We start from the raw sequence: 16,132 nt of genomic DNA on the forward strand, positions 1-16,132 counted from the left end.
AGAGTTAGGCGGTATTGGTCTGTTTGGCTTAAAACCCGAAGTCCAGTATTCGAGACGTTCCATTGAGTGTTGTAGGAGACGGCAGTTGGGTGCGTTGTCTGTTTGTTTGAGCAAAGGCTAGTGAGTCTCAGCCTCAAAGAGTGAATATTGCAGCCACACAAACCTTGAACAGCAGTATGTCCGCTAAATCTCACAAGTCTTGTATCAAACCGACTCTTTTGCATCAGTGAGTGAATGTAGAGGTAGAATACCTAAATACGACGCATCGCGGCCTCGAAGTAAGATAAGAGAGAGGGGGGAGGCTGGAAGGTACACAAGGAAAACCCAGTCGGCGGAAATTTGGCCCGGTAACACAGCACACGTTGGGAAACCCAAGTGAGTTACCCCTCTGAGGATCCAATGGAATTCCCCATCTACGAATGCCTGAGGAGGTCACTTCCGGAATGCGACATTGTCATTTGGAGGATTTTTTGCAGAGAATTTGTCTACAGCACTATTTGTTAGACCATATCCTCGGGATAATGCACAGTCTGTAATACGTAGTTTGAGGAGAAGTTGACCGACAAACATAGGGTATGGTATAAAACGATACTAGAAAGCTGGAAATCGTCACTGAAGGTATGTAATTCTAGAATGTACTATGCGGCTATCGAGTCGTCTCCCCTGATACTGCGCCACCACTCACTCTGCCGTACAAGTTCCCCATCTTCACCACCAAGCAACATCCAATACTTCTTCAAAAACCATACCTTTGCTTCCCAGCTACGGACATCCCATGGCGTACCCGTCGAAGCATATCCAGTGGAGAGCTGCCGATCCCTCTTCCCGATGCCCGCACCTCCCCAACATACCAAACCGGTCAGCATGTCGTGGAAGAAGTCATCCTCGTCAATGTCTTTCTGATGGGTGATGAGGTTCTTTCGTAACGTCGGAAAGGGCAGAATATCTATCCATGGATGATGCTCGACGGCTATTTGCTCACTGCTCGGCCGCAAGTCCGGCTTTAAGGCCTTGAACGCTCCCTGAACCGTGGATATTATGTTTGCTTTGGTCACATCATCCGTCAACCCCGCGGTGGACCGAAAGAATGGTGAGAGCGCTTCGTCAGCACAGAGCACCTCCTCGTCAATTCCAAGATGCGTTACGAGAGTATACAGTGCAGCCACAGTGCAGACTCTATCAATGCGAAGATTGTTGGCATATGGATCGGCTATGGGTGCACTCGATCCAAATCTGAATATCCTGACCTCGCCATGTGGGTTTGCGCATTCTGTCCATACGCGGTAGTGTGGGCTGGAGCAGCCGCAATCGATGGTGGTCGTCCAGTATAGCTCAAGGCTGTCATTGGGTTTATCGAGAGCGAGCAGGGAAGGATCGATGTATGGGGTGGGGTCCCACACATCCAACGTTGATGGGGGTCCACCGGAATGTGGGACGTGGGTTGTTAGTGCCGAGGGAGTGTTATCGGGTTGTTGGATAAGGTGTTGGCATTCCCCCAGAGTCGCCACAGATACACTAGAAATAGATACGTCCGAAGCATCATAAGCTGGGAGGCTTTCCGTAAAAAGATTAGTTGGTGTGCTGCATGGGCCTGTGCCCGCAGCGGGTACTCTTTCAACGGCGGGCGTCTGTACAGTAGCTTCTGCAAGCGCTTCCAGGTGGCTCATGCGCTCGCGCAGCTTTTCTCCTAGACAGATAATCAGTACTCACCTTTTCTCAAAAAGACCCGCACTTACGGTATTTCCGCTGGGCTCGAATGTTCTGTTGCCGTCTCCTCTCTGGGTCACGGCGGACAGGTTTCCGTCTTTCCTTTTCCACGGATTCGCTCTCCTGCGCCCCTCGAGTTTGCGGTGGCATGGTATACTATATCTACTGGCCAATGACTGCGCAAAAATTAAGCGGCCAAGTCGGGGGAATCATCCACAGGTTTGGAGAGAAAGTGAGAGAAAGTGAGGTGGTGCGATGGCTGATGTCAGCCACATTCTTCCTTAGCGCCACACTAACTATGCCTAAGCAGGACTAGCGAACTCTCGGGAGATCCACGGCTATTCAGCCGGATATATTAATTTGCGAAGCGCGCTAGCGCTGAGCAATACTAGGTTCAGTCCTACTAGGGAAGTTTCCAGCTCCAAGACTTCTCATTGGTCCGATAGTTTGCTCAATTTCAGCTTCCTGATTGGTTGTTCGATTCACTCGTAACGTGACTTAAACTATATTGCTTGTACTCACCGCTTCAGCCTAACAAGGGTCTCGGAGGGGGTCTGGGGGGGGGAAGGCCCCCCAGTCTATATTCAGACTGTAGGTCTGAATTAAGTACTGCGTTTTTAAGTACTTGACTGAGCCCTTTAAAAGCGCTTAACAGAGCCCTTTAGGAGCGCTCAACAGAGCCCTTTAGTAACGCTCGATGGAGCCCTTTAGTAGCCCTTTACATGCGCTTGACGAAGCTCTTTAAATGCATGTTGCTTACTAAGGCGCTTCACAATGCCTTGGGCTGGGGGCTTCCCGCAGGCCAGGACCTAGTACTCTTCTTCTATCTAACACAGTAAAGTACCACGAGACAATCTCAGTGGACTTTCTGGAAACAATATCATCAGTGCCGATACTATCAACCTCAATGAGTGCTGTCGCGTGACCTCAATGCCCTTGTAGCTGCCTGGTCCAGGATGTGAGCAATATGGTTGAGAATTTCTAGCCCCTGCCCGTTCTCCCAATCGAACACCCGGCGCGTCAACTGGTGGAGAAATCGGTTAGTCTGTGTATTTATACACGTAGTGATGGGGTGATGTACCTTGCTCTTGTTGTCCAGATGCTCAAAGATCCAAATGTAGCTATCTGTAGTGATCCCATAGATATCGGCATCCCGGCCAGCCAATCTTCGATCATGATGCAATGCACCTGTTCCATTAATATATCAGAAAGGTTTCATGAACATTCCATTAGACGATGACTTACACATCTGCTCAAGCGGCGGTCGTAACCGGTCTTCATTCAAAGCCGCCGATCTGACCACAATGAGATTCGTATCCAGGGAGGTGAATGAACCGAACATCAGGATGTAATCTGCTTGAATGCTGCAGGAGTGCAATTTATTTCCATGTTCCTGAAATGGATTCGCCCAGTAAAATGAACTTAGAATAGTATCGAGCGGCATCTGCATTGGACGAGGTGGTAGATAGGAGCCTTGTGCCGATTTAGTCGTGAGCACAGCGAGTGGCAGGTATGTCATGATTATGGACAGCCGGCAATACGACTGGGTCTCACTAGCGATATTACCATCAGTCAACTGCTCCTGCGCAGCTAAAAGTTCCTCTGGGAAGGATTAGCGAGAAGAATGTACTGCCTATGCCGAGAAAGGAAGCTGACCAAGGTGCCCAGGCATATTGACCCTACGTCGGTCGTTGATGCACCAGGGATCTTCGCTCTGAACCGAGTTGTCCGGAGTTGGATTTGAAATGGAGGCCATATCCCGTTGTTGATCGTTGAAATCCATCAGGAATGCCGACTGGACGAAGACAAGGGTAGAGTAATACGCAAAGGACTGGATAAATGTGATAGAGTCTATGAATATCCTCAGGACGCAAAAGTGATAAGGTAGAGAATGAACACAGGGCCCTTTTTTTTGGTGCCGTGGAAATATGGGCGGGATTCGATAAACCCCTTCCACAAAATAGGAAGGTATGATCCGGGAAGGAGCTACTACTACTATGTCTGAAGTGCATGAATGGAGTTTCCTTCAAGCAGTAAGAACAATATATACCCTCCCCGGTTCTGGTCTTCTTGAATAGCGCACAACTTACCAGTTCTTGCTATCTACTTAAGCCAGGCTTTACTGAAGGTCATTCACTACAAGCACCATCACACTTTGGAGATATCCGTGGAATACATACTATGGTTGAACAATCTGTCTGTAATCACAACATAGATACGCATGACTGCAAGATCCTTTGTTTGTTGGCAATCTGTCGTTTGAATAGGATCCCTAACTCCGCCGAAGAAAAACACGAAATACTTTTGCAAGACGCCGGTCTAGGATTTGCCCTTGGTCTTGGCTCTGGCGAGCATCTCCCCGTAATTGTGGTGCTCATACAAGCGCTCTTCCGGTTTGCGTGACAATGGCTGCGGCAGACTCTTGATGTCAATTTTGTTCTCCTGGAACATCACCACTATATCCGACCCTCCGAACTCGAAGTGCGAGATTTCATCGCCTTTCTTGATGCTGGACCCTGGTTCAAGGTCGTCCCTGACTACCACGGAAGAAACTTGCGCCATACCAATTGGCAGCACAGCAACCGTGCCAAGCTTGTCGTTTTCAATGATGATGATACCCCGTGCTTGCAGAAACTGGTATCCTTCTTTATCGGTCGCTTCAGCTCCCCTGAAAACGGGTCCCGAAGAGTAGATTGGGCGCATGGGGCGTTTTGGCACAAGGGAACGAGTGTCTTTCTGATACTCAACGTCCAGGTAAGCCGCACCAGGAATAACGTCAATTACCTTGATTGTACCGCCCACCGGAGCATGTTGGCGATGATAGTCGAACGTGTTTAAGAAGGAATGTAGCCAGATACCGCCCTTGAAAGAGTCCCCGTATTCGGATTTGTATGGACCCAGGAGATCCCCAATATGCCAAGGTAGACCTTTCAGCTCTACCATTGAATCATCCGTGATCTCCCAATACCCAGAAAAGGTTGAGTCCGCTGGAAATACAGCGATCCCGTCGTCGCCTTCCCCGTCAATAGGCCGGGCGCCATCTTTGAGATGACGAGAGAAGAAGTCGTTGAAGTTCCTCCATTTCCCCCCCTCGGTTTTAGATTCGTCAGCCTCGGATAGGTGGAAACTCGGAGCGTTCCAAAAGGTCGTGAGTGATGCTTCGTTCAGAGACTCTGGTCTGTTCATGTGATTCCCGACTTCTTGGGCGAAATCCACTATCCACTGGGAGAGCTCCGACAGATCCTTTCCCACGTTTTCAGGCCTAATCGCGGTTTGGCAGTCCTTGAGCGGTACTTGATCAAATACAAAATAGAAGATGCACAGGACATAGTAGATATCCCGTCCCTTAGCTGACTCGGTGGGAATCCATCCATCAACCAGCCAGGTTGCGAAGTTCAAAAATCCCGCGGCAGATATAAGACCGTAACTGTCCATCTCAGGGATTTTGTGAGCACGAGCAGACTGGATGGCTTGTTCAAGGGCCTCCATTCCCGAAGCGTAAGGAAACGATTTGTTGAGCAATTCAACAAGCTCGTTCACAATTTTTGCGTAGCGCATATTCGAAGTTGGACAGCTGGACTCGGTGTTAGATGAGCGATGGGGCAAGTGCAAGAAGCTCAGCATGGTTGAAGTGCTCATTATGTTCAATCCAAGGGCGCGGAAGCTGATATTTGTGTTTTCAGGAATAGCCAGCTGGGAGGTTCGACCCAATAAATCAAGTACCAAACATGTGCAAGACAGTCACCGTGACGTGTAGGGTATGATTGATGTATACCGGGCTGGAATCAATTAGCTCTGTTATAGGATAATGGTAATGGTCGTCTTGTGATTCTGCCTCGGGATGTATGTGTAAGGTCTAGGCCTCAGCATTGGTGGTGAGAGGGGGTCTTTGGGATCCGGTCTGGTCAAAGGTCCGGTCGAAGCGGTACGATCGAAGGTATAGAACTGTAAATAGACGAAGTTATTAGTATAAGGAAGGTTATGTTTGCCGTCGGGAAGTACGTCAGAGGCTTGCTTCCACTTCCCCTGACCGATTCCCTAGAGATCCGAATTGACTTCACCTTTGCACTGTGGCGTCTCCCCACTCATGAACCATGACATCTTCATCCCAGTATCTTATTCCGACTCCTCATGAAGTATGCTCACCCATCCCATGCACATGCTCAACTATCTTCATGGTGCTACCGTGTCATCGAAGGGTTCTATCGAGCCCACCAGCAGAGGAGAGGGCTGACTTTAGTGAAAGCCTAGGCTTGGGAGAACCCTAGGCCTGGAATGCCACATTAAAATTCCTTTCTGATGAGAACTTTTGATCTTATGGCTGGACCAGTATGGAAAGACTATCATCCCAGAGATGCAAGGGCTGCGCTTGCGGTGATCAAATGACGAACGTGACCTGGAGCGGAGGGAGGGAGAAATCGGACTGGCTATTCTTGCCTGCTCCGCCGGCAGATCAGCTGATCTACTAGTATCTAAGCTTATATGATGGCTTCATCATGATATTTTCAACACAACAAACGGAGCATTATAGCTTCTAGATATTTTCCCAACTTGACGATATCCGCCATCTCGACAACCCAATATTTCGACAGCGCTCTCCCTTCTGCGACCATTCGAGCAGCCGCCACCGCTGCTCGACCGATGATAGTCTGATCTTGACCCACAGGCTACAGTTTAGAACCAGAGTCTTCGGAGATCCAATCATTTATTTGGTTCGCCATACCTATCAAATCCTGAACACCCTGTCCCAACTTATCGAGGTTTCCCACAATGCTCTCCGACAATGGTGCCTTTGGTGTATCACTTCCGAGGATCATCCCCGGCCTCAAAATAATTGAGTTTTCGAAGTTGAGCTCCTTGATAGAATCCTCCACCCCAACCTTCATCTTCGAGCAAGGCACGTAGCCAGAGAAAACGCCTCTGGTCCCAGCACTGGAGATAATTACGTACGTCTTCACACCCGCATCTTTGGCTGCTCGGGCGTTCTCGATGCACGAGTCATGATCGATCTTCCACTGATTCTGGATTCCGCCAGCTGCCGCTCTTGTCGTGCCGACTGCGTTAAAGACCAATGACGGCTTAGGGGACAGAGAGGCAACCATGCCAGCCAATTTTGAGACGTCGCTTTCCTCGAGGGCTTGGAGCTTAGATGACTGAAGTTTGGGGAGTCTCCTCGAGATAGTCTTGATTGATGGGAACTAGGAGGGTAGCGAGAATTTGGGAGCCCACCGCTCCTGTACAGCCAAACACCGCTGCTGTTGTCATAGAGAAGCTTGCCAGTAGTTAAGATATTTTCCTGCGCATAGAGAAACAAAGCTATCTTGAAAGAGATCATGAATTTTGAAAGGATACGTGGGTAAGACCCAAGGCATGGTCTCCGCTTATGTTATCCATTCAAGTGGCTGACATGATCCATGGCAGGAGACCCCGGTAGATGAGCACTATGACAGGCCAGAAAATGGGGCACCATTATGCTTAAAAGATTGTTTACGTATCGCAATGGCTGGTTAGGAATTAGCGGTCCCTTTATTATATTGCTTTCAGGATATCTGAATAGGATGTTGAAGCTATCACCGACCAATTATGGAACCACGCTTGTAACTTTCTTGAGCCTTAGAGGTTGTGACAAACCTTGTACTTGAGGGTTCCTACAATGATTATCATCAAGGACAGAGATTGTGCTGAATTGTTGTCTTGGAAACACATGAGGCCACGTGACTGAAGAGGGGCTGTGAAATGAAGTCATCTTCATGTGAACACCATATCCCTCTCTTCAGGCAATCTCACTCCGCCTTGTCATTGCCCCCGATAAAGTCATCAGGTACAACAACGTTACAATTGTCACAGCAAAGTCTGCTTGGCTTCAGCCAGTTTCGGGCCGATCATTGAGGTCCAGGCTTCATTGTTGGCCGATCTTACTCCGAGCAGGCGTGTTCCTGACCAGGGAAAAACACGACGCTGTTCCTGACACGCAGAGGCTGTGGGGTCTGTCAGCTATTTACATTTGACTGCTGACCGTTGACCACATTGATGAGAAACACTCACTGCAAAGCCTAGACCGGACCGCTGGAACGAGATGCGTCATCGACTCTGTTGCCGGCCAGATAAGGTTACATCTTCCCTGGCCTCTTATCGTCTCCGACCCCAGCAGGTGCCATGCGGATCCATTTTTCCATGACGTCTACCCGATGGTCGCAACAGACTTGCCTCCGTGGCGGGTTATTCACTCGTCCGATCTGGCTACAATCGTAGGGCAGAGAAAATCACACAATTCCCTTATTGTCTTGTCTCCGCTGTTCTAGACAGGAGGAACTCGCTTAGCGGGGGTAGCTCTCATTCAATGGAGTCGACTTCCTGAGGGACTTTCCCACTCGACCTGGAAGGGGATTTGCCTTTCTTGTCGGCTGGTGACTCACACAGTGTTGCATCCTTTGTACCTCCATATCCCCGGGGTCTTGGAGCCTTCCAGTAGGTGGATAACGACGCGGCTGTTGCGATCCATGGCACTGATATTATGACAGAATCACCGCCCACACTTTGATACCCTGGACTAACGAAAACCATGTCCGAAAAACCCGAGAACAGACCCAGTAGCCAGTCGAGCTCGAGTTCTTTGATGAGCTATCACAGTGTTGAGAGACCGAATCCAGGCTTCTTCGACGATGAGAAAAGAGCCAATCTCACACCCGATAGCGATTCCTTGCCTAGCAGCCCGCAACGCATCCATCGAGTTCGCTTCGGAGAAGATCGAAGATTCGAATATGGAAGCAGGAGTACCGATGAGGGCATTATATCTCCTGGCACATCTCACCTACGACGCCGTCCATCCACCCAGACGTCACTTGACATCACCGATGCATCCAGCAGACCTACACAACCTTCGAATGCGGGGAGAATACAAGCTGCGAACGATAAGGATCGGCAGTCCAGCACAGGAAGCGAGAAAAAGTCGAAACGAGAGCGTCTAAGAGCGTTCAGGCATTCAATCAAAACAAAGGCTTCGAACTTGGCTGCTCGTCTCGGTCGTCCAGATGAAATCAGTGAAGATGACCTACAACCCATTGACCATCGGCGCCGCAGCACAGACATTGACCTTCATCATGGACAAGAGAACCGGGACCAGTTCACTAGTAGTACCGAAGCACATCGGATCGTCCGTGAACTAGCACATGATCCTTCCGGTCGTCGTCTTAGCACCCGTAGAGAGTCGGCCTTACATCGTGCCGCAGGAGTTCCTTGCAACGATGATGATTCCGAGCGTGAAGAGGACCCTCGGCGCGGTTCTGCATCGGGAGGTGTTCTCTCCCAGCTCCTCAGGCTTAGCGGCGGCTGGGATCAGTTTCAAAGAGGTGCACGGGGACTCAATCTGGCCAGTGATATGTTCTATCCATTTGGTGGGAGTACACCAGGTGCGACCACTCCTCGAAAGGAGAAAGTACGATGGTACAAGAAACAAGGAAATGTTTCGACATCGACCTTGGTCGGAGCTGGTAGTGCCAGCGGTGCAAGTACGCCCATTACCGGAGAGCTTTTGACTGCGGCGTCTAGACGGCAGAACAAGCATCGAAGGCACAGCATGCGACTTGAGGAGGAGATCCAGGTGACCCTACAGATCGCAGAGATTATCGCTCGACAGAGATACATCATGCAGTTGTGCAGGGCGCTGATGATGTTTGGGGCCCCTACCCATCGACTGGAAGAGTACATGCATGTGACAGCCAAGGTGTTGGATGTCGACAGCCAGTTCCTGTATGTTCCGGGATGCATGATCATGTCCTTCGATGACCCCAGCACCAGGACTACTGAAGTCAAATTAGTCCGGGTTGTCCAAGGGGTTGACCTGGGCCGGCTGGCTGATACCCACAACGTGTACAAGAATGTCATACACGACATGATTGGCATCGAAGAAGCGGGCAACGAACTGGAGGAACTAATGACCAAGAAGCCTCGGTTCAACAAATGGATTATCGTTTTTGTGTACGGACTTGCCACAGCTATGGTTGGCCCTTTCGCGTTTAATGCACGACCGATCGACATGCCCCTGATCTTCTTCAATGGCTGTCTTCTTGGATGTATGCAGCATGTCCTGGCACCACGTTCAGTTCTCTACTCCAACGTATTCGAGGTGACTGCTGCAGTGTTCACCTCCTTTCTTGCCCGCGCATTTGGCAGTATCAAATCAACGGCCTTCACTAACGGAACCAGCGATTATCTGTTCTGCTTCTCCGCCATCGCGCAGTCCTCCATCGCCTTAATCCTCCCTGGATACACGGTCCTTTGCAGCAGCCTGGAATTACAATCGCACCAGATCGTGGCCGGCTCCATCCGCATGGTCTACGCCATCATCTACTCGCTTTTCCTCGGCTACGGAGTCACAGTCGGCACCACCATCTACGGCCTAATCGACACCAAGGCAACATCCAACCTATCTTGTCCCGCGGGTGGAGGCTTTGGAAACGCCTATGCTCAACGCTTTCCTTTCGTCGCTGCATTTTCTCTCTGTCTTCTAGTCGTCAACCAAGGCAAATGGAAACAGTCCCCGATCATGATATCCATCTCAGTAGCCGGCTACGTCACCAACTACTTCGTCAGCTCCCGCCTCGGCTCCAACTCCCAGGTCGCCAACACCGTCGGCGCCTTCACCGTCGGAGTCATGGGCAACCTCTACAGTCGACTCTGGCACGGCCATGCCGCCGCAGCCGTCCTCCCAGCCATCTTCGTCCTCGTCCCATCAGGTCTAGCAGCCACCGGATCCCTAATCACGGGCGTCGACACCGCAGACGAGATCCGATCCAACGTCACAAAAAATTCCAGCGAAAGTAGTAGCTCTAGCTCATCCTCCAGCGACATGTCAAATAACGTGCTCGGTTTCGGCATGATCCAAGTCGCCATCGGCATCACCGTCGGATTATTTGTCGCTGCGTTGGTGGTTTATCCGTTCGGAAAGCGACGAAGTGGATTGTTCAGTTTCTAGCTTGCCTTCTTCTTCCATTCTTGCATCAATACACTCGCATCTACATCTACATCTCCATACAGACTACGGTCTTTTGCATCGCCAACTAGCTTCGCTTTGCATTACACAAAATTAGCATTTATGGGCCAATTATCGATTTCATAAGAATGAACGAACGAAGCATGAGAATTTCATACCTTAACAGCGTCCCAATGTTTTTTTTTTCTCCCTCTCGCTTTTCAAATTCATGTCTACATACTGTCAACATGCATGCGTCTTTCGCTGCATAAAAGATCTAGAATCATAATAGATTGCTAATGAAATACTTGAATATTACTTCCGTGTTTTTCCTCCGCGGTCATTTCTTTGACGTAAAACAGTTGGTTCCTCTCCACTTTTCTTTTACAAATATAATTACAATACGTGGCTTGAGGAGTACTGCAGGATCGGTGGATATGATGCAACAGGAACAAACATTAGTCATTTATATAGAGTCGTCATGACTCGTGTGCCGGCACGAGTCTCCGTAGCCGCATGCCAGTATCATCACTCTTCATGCTTATATACACGGATGCACACCTTACGGCATAATATATGAGAGTAATTTCAACCATCTTTCCAAGCGGTGTACCCGACCATCTCCAATAAATAACGTTCCCGGCCGAGCATTACCTGACGTCCCTCGGTATATAAAAAGTCCTGACAAAATTGATGAAGTCGGGGACGCTCGGCATCGGGCAGACTGCGAAAGTCTGCCAGCGTCAAAGTGATTTCCTTGTACTCCGCGGATAAGCGGAACAGGCCGTTTTTGAAGTCTATTTGCACAGAGGAGTGCGTTGCGAGCCAGCCGCAGAGAGAATCGAAGAGATGGTTGTTGACAATGAACGAGAGTAGGGAATCGAGCGAGGTCCAGTCGACGTCAATCATGGATGTCGGAAGCGGTGTCAGGGCATTTTGCATGCCAATGACGGACGCCAGCGTGTCGAGGAGGATGCTGTCCTTCTCTTCATCTTCCTTACTTTCTCTATAATCGGGGATCAAGCCCCAGTGCGGATGCTCGGTCACAATCGGACGATCGTAGCCCAGCTGAACCCGCCAAAACTGGTTACAGCCTACCTCCAATAGCATGCAGGGGATCAACATAACATATCCCCACCACCGTTTACAGGTGAGCATTGAGGCTGCACCTGCCACCAGTCCCGTGATCCCACTGACAAGAGAATGCCACTTGAAGTATTGGAATCGTCGGTGAAGGCGATCGCGAAAGGGTGCGGCGGCAGCGGAGCGCATACATGCACGGTCGTGTCCGTGGAATCGCCAAATGAGATAGAGGGACCAAACAGCGTTAAGAACACCATATGCGGCAGCGAAAGAGTTGCCCACAAAGCCGGAGAGGAGATTACTGATGTAGTAGATGTAGCGATGTGCACCCCAAATAGCCATTATCGTGCCGGTGCCGACCAGAAGGGCACCGATGCCAAGAAATACATCCATGACGACGCGGTCGATGAGTTCGGAGCCCAACTCGCGAAAACTAACGCCGAGGCGGTGGTCAATGAGCCGGACGGAAGCCTGATCTACCGGGGTGCGTGTGGGTGGGTCGAGATGCTGCAGTCGAAGGGCCTTGAGGTACTGTCGTTCTGTGTGGAGGATGCGGACATTTCGCCAGCTGAGGATGCCATCCCACAGCGCAGCGACGCTGATGAGGAGGGCTAATGGACCCCCGATGGCCATGAAGATGACCGCATACAACGGTACGGGTACGTCGTTCCACACATTTGCTGCGAAGTCGCCTGCGTTGGCGAATTCGAGAAAGCCCACGCTGGCCAACAAACTGTTCCGGTACCAGGCCGGATTGGTGACAACAAGCTTCCGTCTGTGGCGGACGAGAGTGACCGACGACGGGGGGAAATCGCCCGTCTCATGCTCTTCCTGATGAAAAACCTTGTCGGAGACCAAAGAGGACAAGCTATCCTGCGAAGGGGGCATCGGGGCAGGAGGCCAGAGGAGGCAAGCTCCTCTCACGGGCGTGGGACCGACAGGATGGAAGAGCTGGGCAAAGAGACGGTGGAAAGAGGGGGAGGAAGGACAAGAAGAGAGGGAGAAGGGGAGGGGAAGGGGAAGGAGAGAAGAAAGGAAGGGTAGGGGAGAGGAGAGGAAAAGAGGAGAGGAGGAGACGGCCGGGGAGAAAGAATGAAATGCAGACTGGAGCATCCACTCACTCCACCTCACTTGCAAGTTGGACTTGTCTTTCTTCCCGGTCGGCGGGCAGCCAAAATCCAGATGGACGGAAGCCACGGCAAGCCCCGCCCCTGATTGGCTGGTCGCTTCGAGGGGAGGTTCCGCACTTGGCGTGCCTTATAGGGCTGAGCCAAGTCGGCTGTCTCGCCGTTCCCATGGATCTGGCAGGAAGGTTTCGATTGTAAATGGGTGCATTTACGGGTCAGTTGGGCCATGATGACAGCTGGGAACTGCGAAGGGGGAGATTGGCCAAGAGAGAAAGGAGGGGCAGCGGCATGACAAGCCACGATCTTCATTCAGCCAGCCAGGCATCCGTCTTTCCCAATCGGGTTGGTATGTCCGACTCCCTACGCAAACAAACAAACATCCCAATGCATCCATGCATCATTATTACTACTACTAAGTAAGGTCGAACGAATGAAAGAGCAGCAACTGCTAATCTAAGGCAGCCAGTGGCCTATCCCATAGGCCACTTCTTCCGCCCGGCAGGCTCGGCTGACCATCTACCCGCGACGGTTCGAATCCAAAACAAGACAAATGATCGACAATATACAATGAGCGGATGGGGCTCTAATCAAGCCCCCTTGGCTCCCTTCACAGGGCCCGTCTTCGAGCCGTCCATGTTACCATTCAGCGCCTTGATCAGCCGAACGCCTGCGTCCGCTGTTTCTTGGGGCGCCCAGGACCAGAACCGTCCTCCCCGGCCCATTCCATCATGGCCCGGATGCAGGAAGTCTTCCTTGGTACCGGGGACGTCCGTGGATGACGAGAAAACACTCACGCGGTCCTGGAACCGCACGCGGGGTTTAGCCCGAGGGGACACCCGGCCAGAGGTGGCCTCCAAGTAGCGCTTCCGCATCGCGTACCGCTTCGACTCCTCGCGGCGGAGTGAGATGAAGCTGATCCTTTCAAGTCCGCTCCGCACAATGAAGCGGACCGCGACATAGGCCCATTCGGCAAGGAGGAGAGTCAGAAGGAGAGAGGACAGGTGGATTTCCTCCAGTCCATCGTGGTACAAGTACACGATGGCGGCCGTCGACAATGTACCGAGCCAGCTGAGCACCTCCAGGCCCATGAGCGATGGGCCGATTGAATCAGCGCGGATGGGAGCGGGTCGCTGACACTCCAGACTGAGTTTGAAGAAATCCCCACGCAGTTCCAGCCAGTTGTTGACCAAGAATCCCAGGGATACCAAGGGCCATGCAACACCGAACAGGGCCAAAGATCCAAACTGGACGCACATCTCCAGAATATCATCGTGGACATTGTACTCATCCGCATCGAGTTCGTCACGGACACGCGAGAGGAACGAGGCTTCTTCCGGGGCATCGACTAGGAGTTGGTCGGTCCGTTGCGAATAACGGCGGGGATGACGCGACGAGTCCCGACCTTCGCGCCAGTCACGCCACTTATGCATCAGGGTTTGTTTCACATAAGGAAGTACGATCTCTTCCCCGAAGTTCAGAACCTGGGCGGTCATGGACAGATAAATCACTTCCTGCTGCAGGCGGGAAGTGTCGATATGGATCTCTCGAGCCAGGTTGGCTGAAAGTAGACCACGTTCCCGAAGCGCGTCGAGATAGGGCGCAATCTTGCCTCCGAATGGGACGTACGCAAATGCGGTCAGTAGGGTGGGCAAAAAGGCCGTAATAAAGTGCATCACGAATGTCTTGGCCGTCTGAGCCAGATCGTATTGATCCTGCGTGCGGTAGTTCTCGTAGTCGGTCAACCGCTTCGCAAACTCCGTCAATAAATTGGTGATGGAAGGTAGCGAGAGTGAAAATAGAACGGTGGGAAGGAACTCCAGATATCCCTTCATTGGACCATTGTACACTTCCGACACCAAAATCTCCAGGGCGAAGGTCACAATGATTAAGGTACCCAAAGCCACACTTGCCACGGTCGCAAAGGGGATCAGTAGCAGCTGGCGAAGGAACTGTCGATGAGCGGAAAACACGCGGATGGTTTCCCCGGTGTGCGGGTTCTGGATTTCTCTGTCCCAAACCCACTCCGGTCGGTTCACCTTCAGAAAGCCTACATCTCGAACATTCCAACGCAGGCTCAGGTCCAGCTCGCGAGTCTTCCAGTATTCGATAAACACGATACCCCAAATGCAGGTAACCACCGCACACGTAACTGAATAGGGGCCCAGATAGAACCAACAGAATATGCCCCAGGCGGCCGGAAAGATCAAGAAACAGGAGTAGCAGTGAATGAAGGCGAAGTAGAAAGCGACCTGAACTCGTCAGTATGTGAGCTTACGATGCCGACCGGAAGTTCAAGGCGTATTACCTTTTCACCAAACAATGCGCGAATGGCATCGAGATCCTCGGTGGTCAAGAAAATGGTGCGACTCCATTTCCGCAGCAGCTCCGCATTGGCGGCGCGGTCCTGCAGAGGAATAGCCGCTGTGATGTTCTTCCACTGACCCAACTTGGGGGTAATCCCAGCACCTCCCAACGACTTTTGCCAGGTCACCGCATGATAAACTGATCGCAGGGCTTCCGCAGGGGTGTCGGCCTCGGCCTCGGCGTAGTCGCCCCCTTCAGGGAATTCATGGATAATACCGTGAAGCCAGTCCTTGACGCTAGATGCTGTTAGCATACGCGACCGTGTGTCATCCGTTATCACCAGTCAACCGTACCGAGATTTATGTACCAAGTTCCCCAAGAGGTCAGGGGGGACCCGAATGCACACTAGTAGGGAGGGACCATAGCCATGGCGGACTTGAACCTGGAGATGCGCTTCTTGAAGGTCTTGAATCAAAGTACGAAATTCTTGGATCGCCTGCGAAAGCTCTGTCGGGAAAGACGAAAGTGAGAAACGGTATCAACGGGACCGGATCGGGGTGACTCCTTACCGACTTCTTCGAAAGAGTAATGGATGACCCAATCGACGCCGAAATTATCCAGTTCGGCCTGCTCGAGGGCTCCGTGACCAGCAAAGAGACCCATCCCGATCGACTGCTGAAAGGACGGGATGGATTGAAGAAGGGATGAAAAGAAAAAGTAAGAGATACCAGATCAAATGTGGACGATTGATAATGAGCGGGATAGCCTCATCTCCGCGGGGACTTACGGATGCATCCGAGCTCGGTGAGATGGGGGGGGAGCTGATGGAAGGGAAAAGAAAAGGGAAGGGGAAAGAGAGAATGGAGACGTGCAAGGGATGGATGGATGGACGATGCTCTCGCCCCCGATGGTCGACTATCGTCTTTACGGAGTAGCGCGG

At 51.4% G+C, this 16,132-nt stretch overlaps 6 protein-coding genes across 6 annotated transcripts; 1 reads left to right on the forward strand and 5 right to left on the reverse strand.

Annotated features, from left to right (window-relative positions):
• Window positions 1-638: 638 nt before the first annotated feature.
• Window positions 639-5,331, reverse strand: BO94DRAFT_458570 (uncharacterized protein; the record flags this gene model as incomplete). Its single annotated transcript, XM_025607801.1, has 4 exons — window positions 639-1,687; window positions 1,737-1,863; window positions 3,540-3,708; window positions 4,088-5,331. 4 exons carry the CDS (start codon window positions 5,329-5,331, stop codon window positions 639-641), a joined length of 2,589 nt encoding a protein of 862 aa, XP_025470629.1.
• An 881-nt stretch (window positions 5,332-6,212) lies between these two features.
• BO94DRAFT_563431 (uncharacterized protein) lies at window positions 6,213-6,972 on the reverse strand (the record flags this gene model as incomplete). Its single annotated transcript, XM_025614357.1, has 3 exons — window positions 6,213-6,361; window positions 6,431-6,905; window positions 6,937-6,972. The coding sequence occupies 3 exons, from the start codon at window positions 6,970-6,972 to the stop codon at window positions 6,213-6,215; spliced, it is 660 nt and encodes a 219-aa protein (XP_025470630.1).
• Window positions 6,973-7,966: 994 nt separating this feature from the next.
• On the forward strand, window positions 7,967-10,956 carry BO94DRAFT_311852 (threonine/serine exporter family protein). Its single transcript, XM_025606829.1, has 2 exons — window positions 7,967-8,175; window positions 8,229-10,956. The coding sequence occupies exon 2, from the start codon at window positions 8,270-8,272 to the stop codon at window positions 10,679-10,681; it is 2,412 nt and encodes an 803-aa protein (XP_025470631.1). The 5' UTR covers window positions 7,967-8,175; window positions 8,229-8,269; the 3' UTR covers window positions 10,682-10,956.
• A 163-nt stretch (window positions 10,957-11,119) lies between these two features.
• Window positions 11,120-12,892, reverse strand: BO94DRAFT_531866 (uncharacterized protein). The gene has a single exon (XM_025610994.1). It carries the CDS (start codon window positions 12,647-12,649, stop codon window positions 11,267-11,269), a length of 1,383 nt encoding a protein of 460 aa, XP_025470632.1. The 5' UTR covers window positions 12,650-12,892; the 3' UTR covers window positions 11,120-11,266.
• A 486-nt stretch (window positions 12,893-13,378) lies between these two features.
• On the reverse strand, window positions 13,379-15,624 carry BO94DRAFT_311818 (anoctamin family protein). The gene is made up of 2 exons (XM_025606828.1): window positions 15,194-15,624; window positions 13,379-15,137 (listed from the first exon to the last, which is right to left on the reverse strand). The coding sequence occupies exons 1-2, from the start codon at window positions 15,503-15,505 to the stop codon at window positions 13,476-13,478; spliced, it is 1,974 nt and encodes a 657-aa protein (XP_025470633.1). The 5' UTR covers window positions 15,506-15,624; the 3' UTR covers window positions 13,379-13,475.
• On the reverse strand, window positions 15,516-15,861 carry BO94DRAFT_531868 (uncharacterized protein). The gene has a single exon (XM_025610995.1). It carries the CDS (start codon window positions 15,853-15,855, stop codon window positions 15,664-15,666), a length of 192 nt encoding a protein of 63 aa, XP_025470634.1. The 5' UTR covers window positions 15,856-15,861; the 3' UTR covers window positions 15,516-15,663.
• Between the last annotated feature and the right edge of the window lie 271 nt (window positions 15,862-16,132).

Source organism: Aspergillus sclerotioniger (assembly GCF_003184525.1).
Source record: "Aspergillus sclerotioniger CBS 115572 chromosome Unknown BO94scaffold_5, whole genome shotgun sequence".
Taxonomy (NCBI): Eukaryota; Fungi; Ascomycota; class Eurotiomycetes; order Eurotiales; family Aspergillaceae; genus Aspergillus; species Aspergillus sclerotioniger.

Coding starts and splice junctions, on each gene's coding strand:
- BO94DRAFT_311818 (XM_025606828.1), bottom strand. CDS start 15,505: ATGCTAACAGCATCTAGCGTCAAGGACTGGCTTCACGGTATTATCCAT. Junction 15,138..15,193: donor GCGCATTGTTTGGTGAAAAG/GTAATACGCCTT, acceptor TGACGAGTTCAG/GTCGCTTTCTACTTCGCCTT.
- BO94DRAFT_531866 (XM_025610994.1), bottom strand. CDS start 12,649: ATGCCCCCTTCGCAGGATAGCTTGTCCTCTTTGGTCTCCGACAAGGTT.
- BO94DRAFT_531868 (XM_025610995.1), bottom strand. CDS start 15,855: ATGGGTCTCTTTGCTGGTCACGGAGCCCTCGAGCAGGCCGAACTGGAT.
- BO94DRAFT_311852 (XM_025606829.1), top strand. CDS start 8,270: ATGTCCGAAAAACCCGAGAACAGACCCAGTAGCCAGTCGAGCTCGAGT.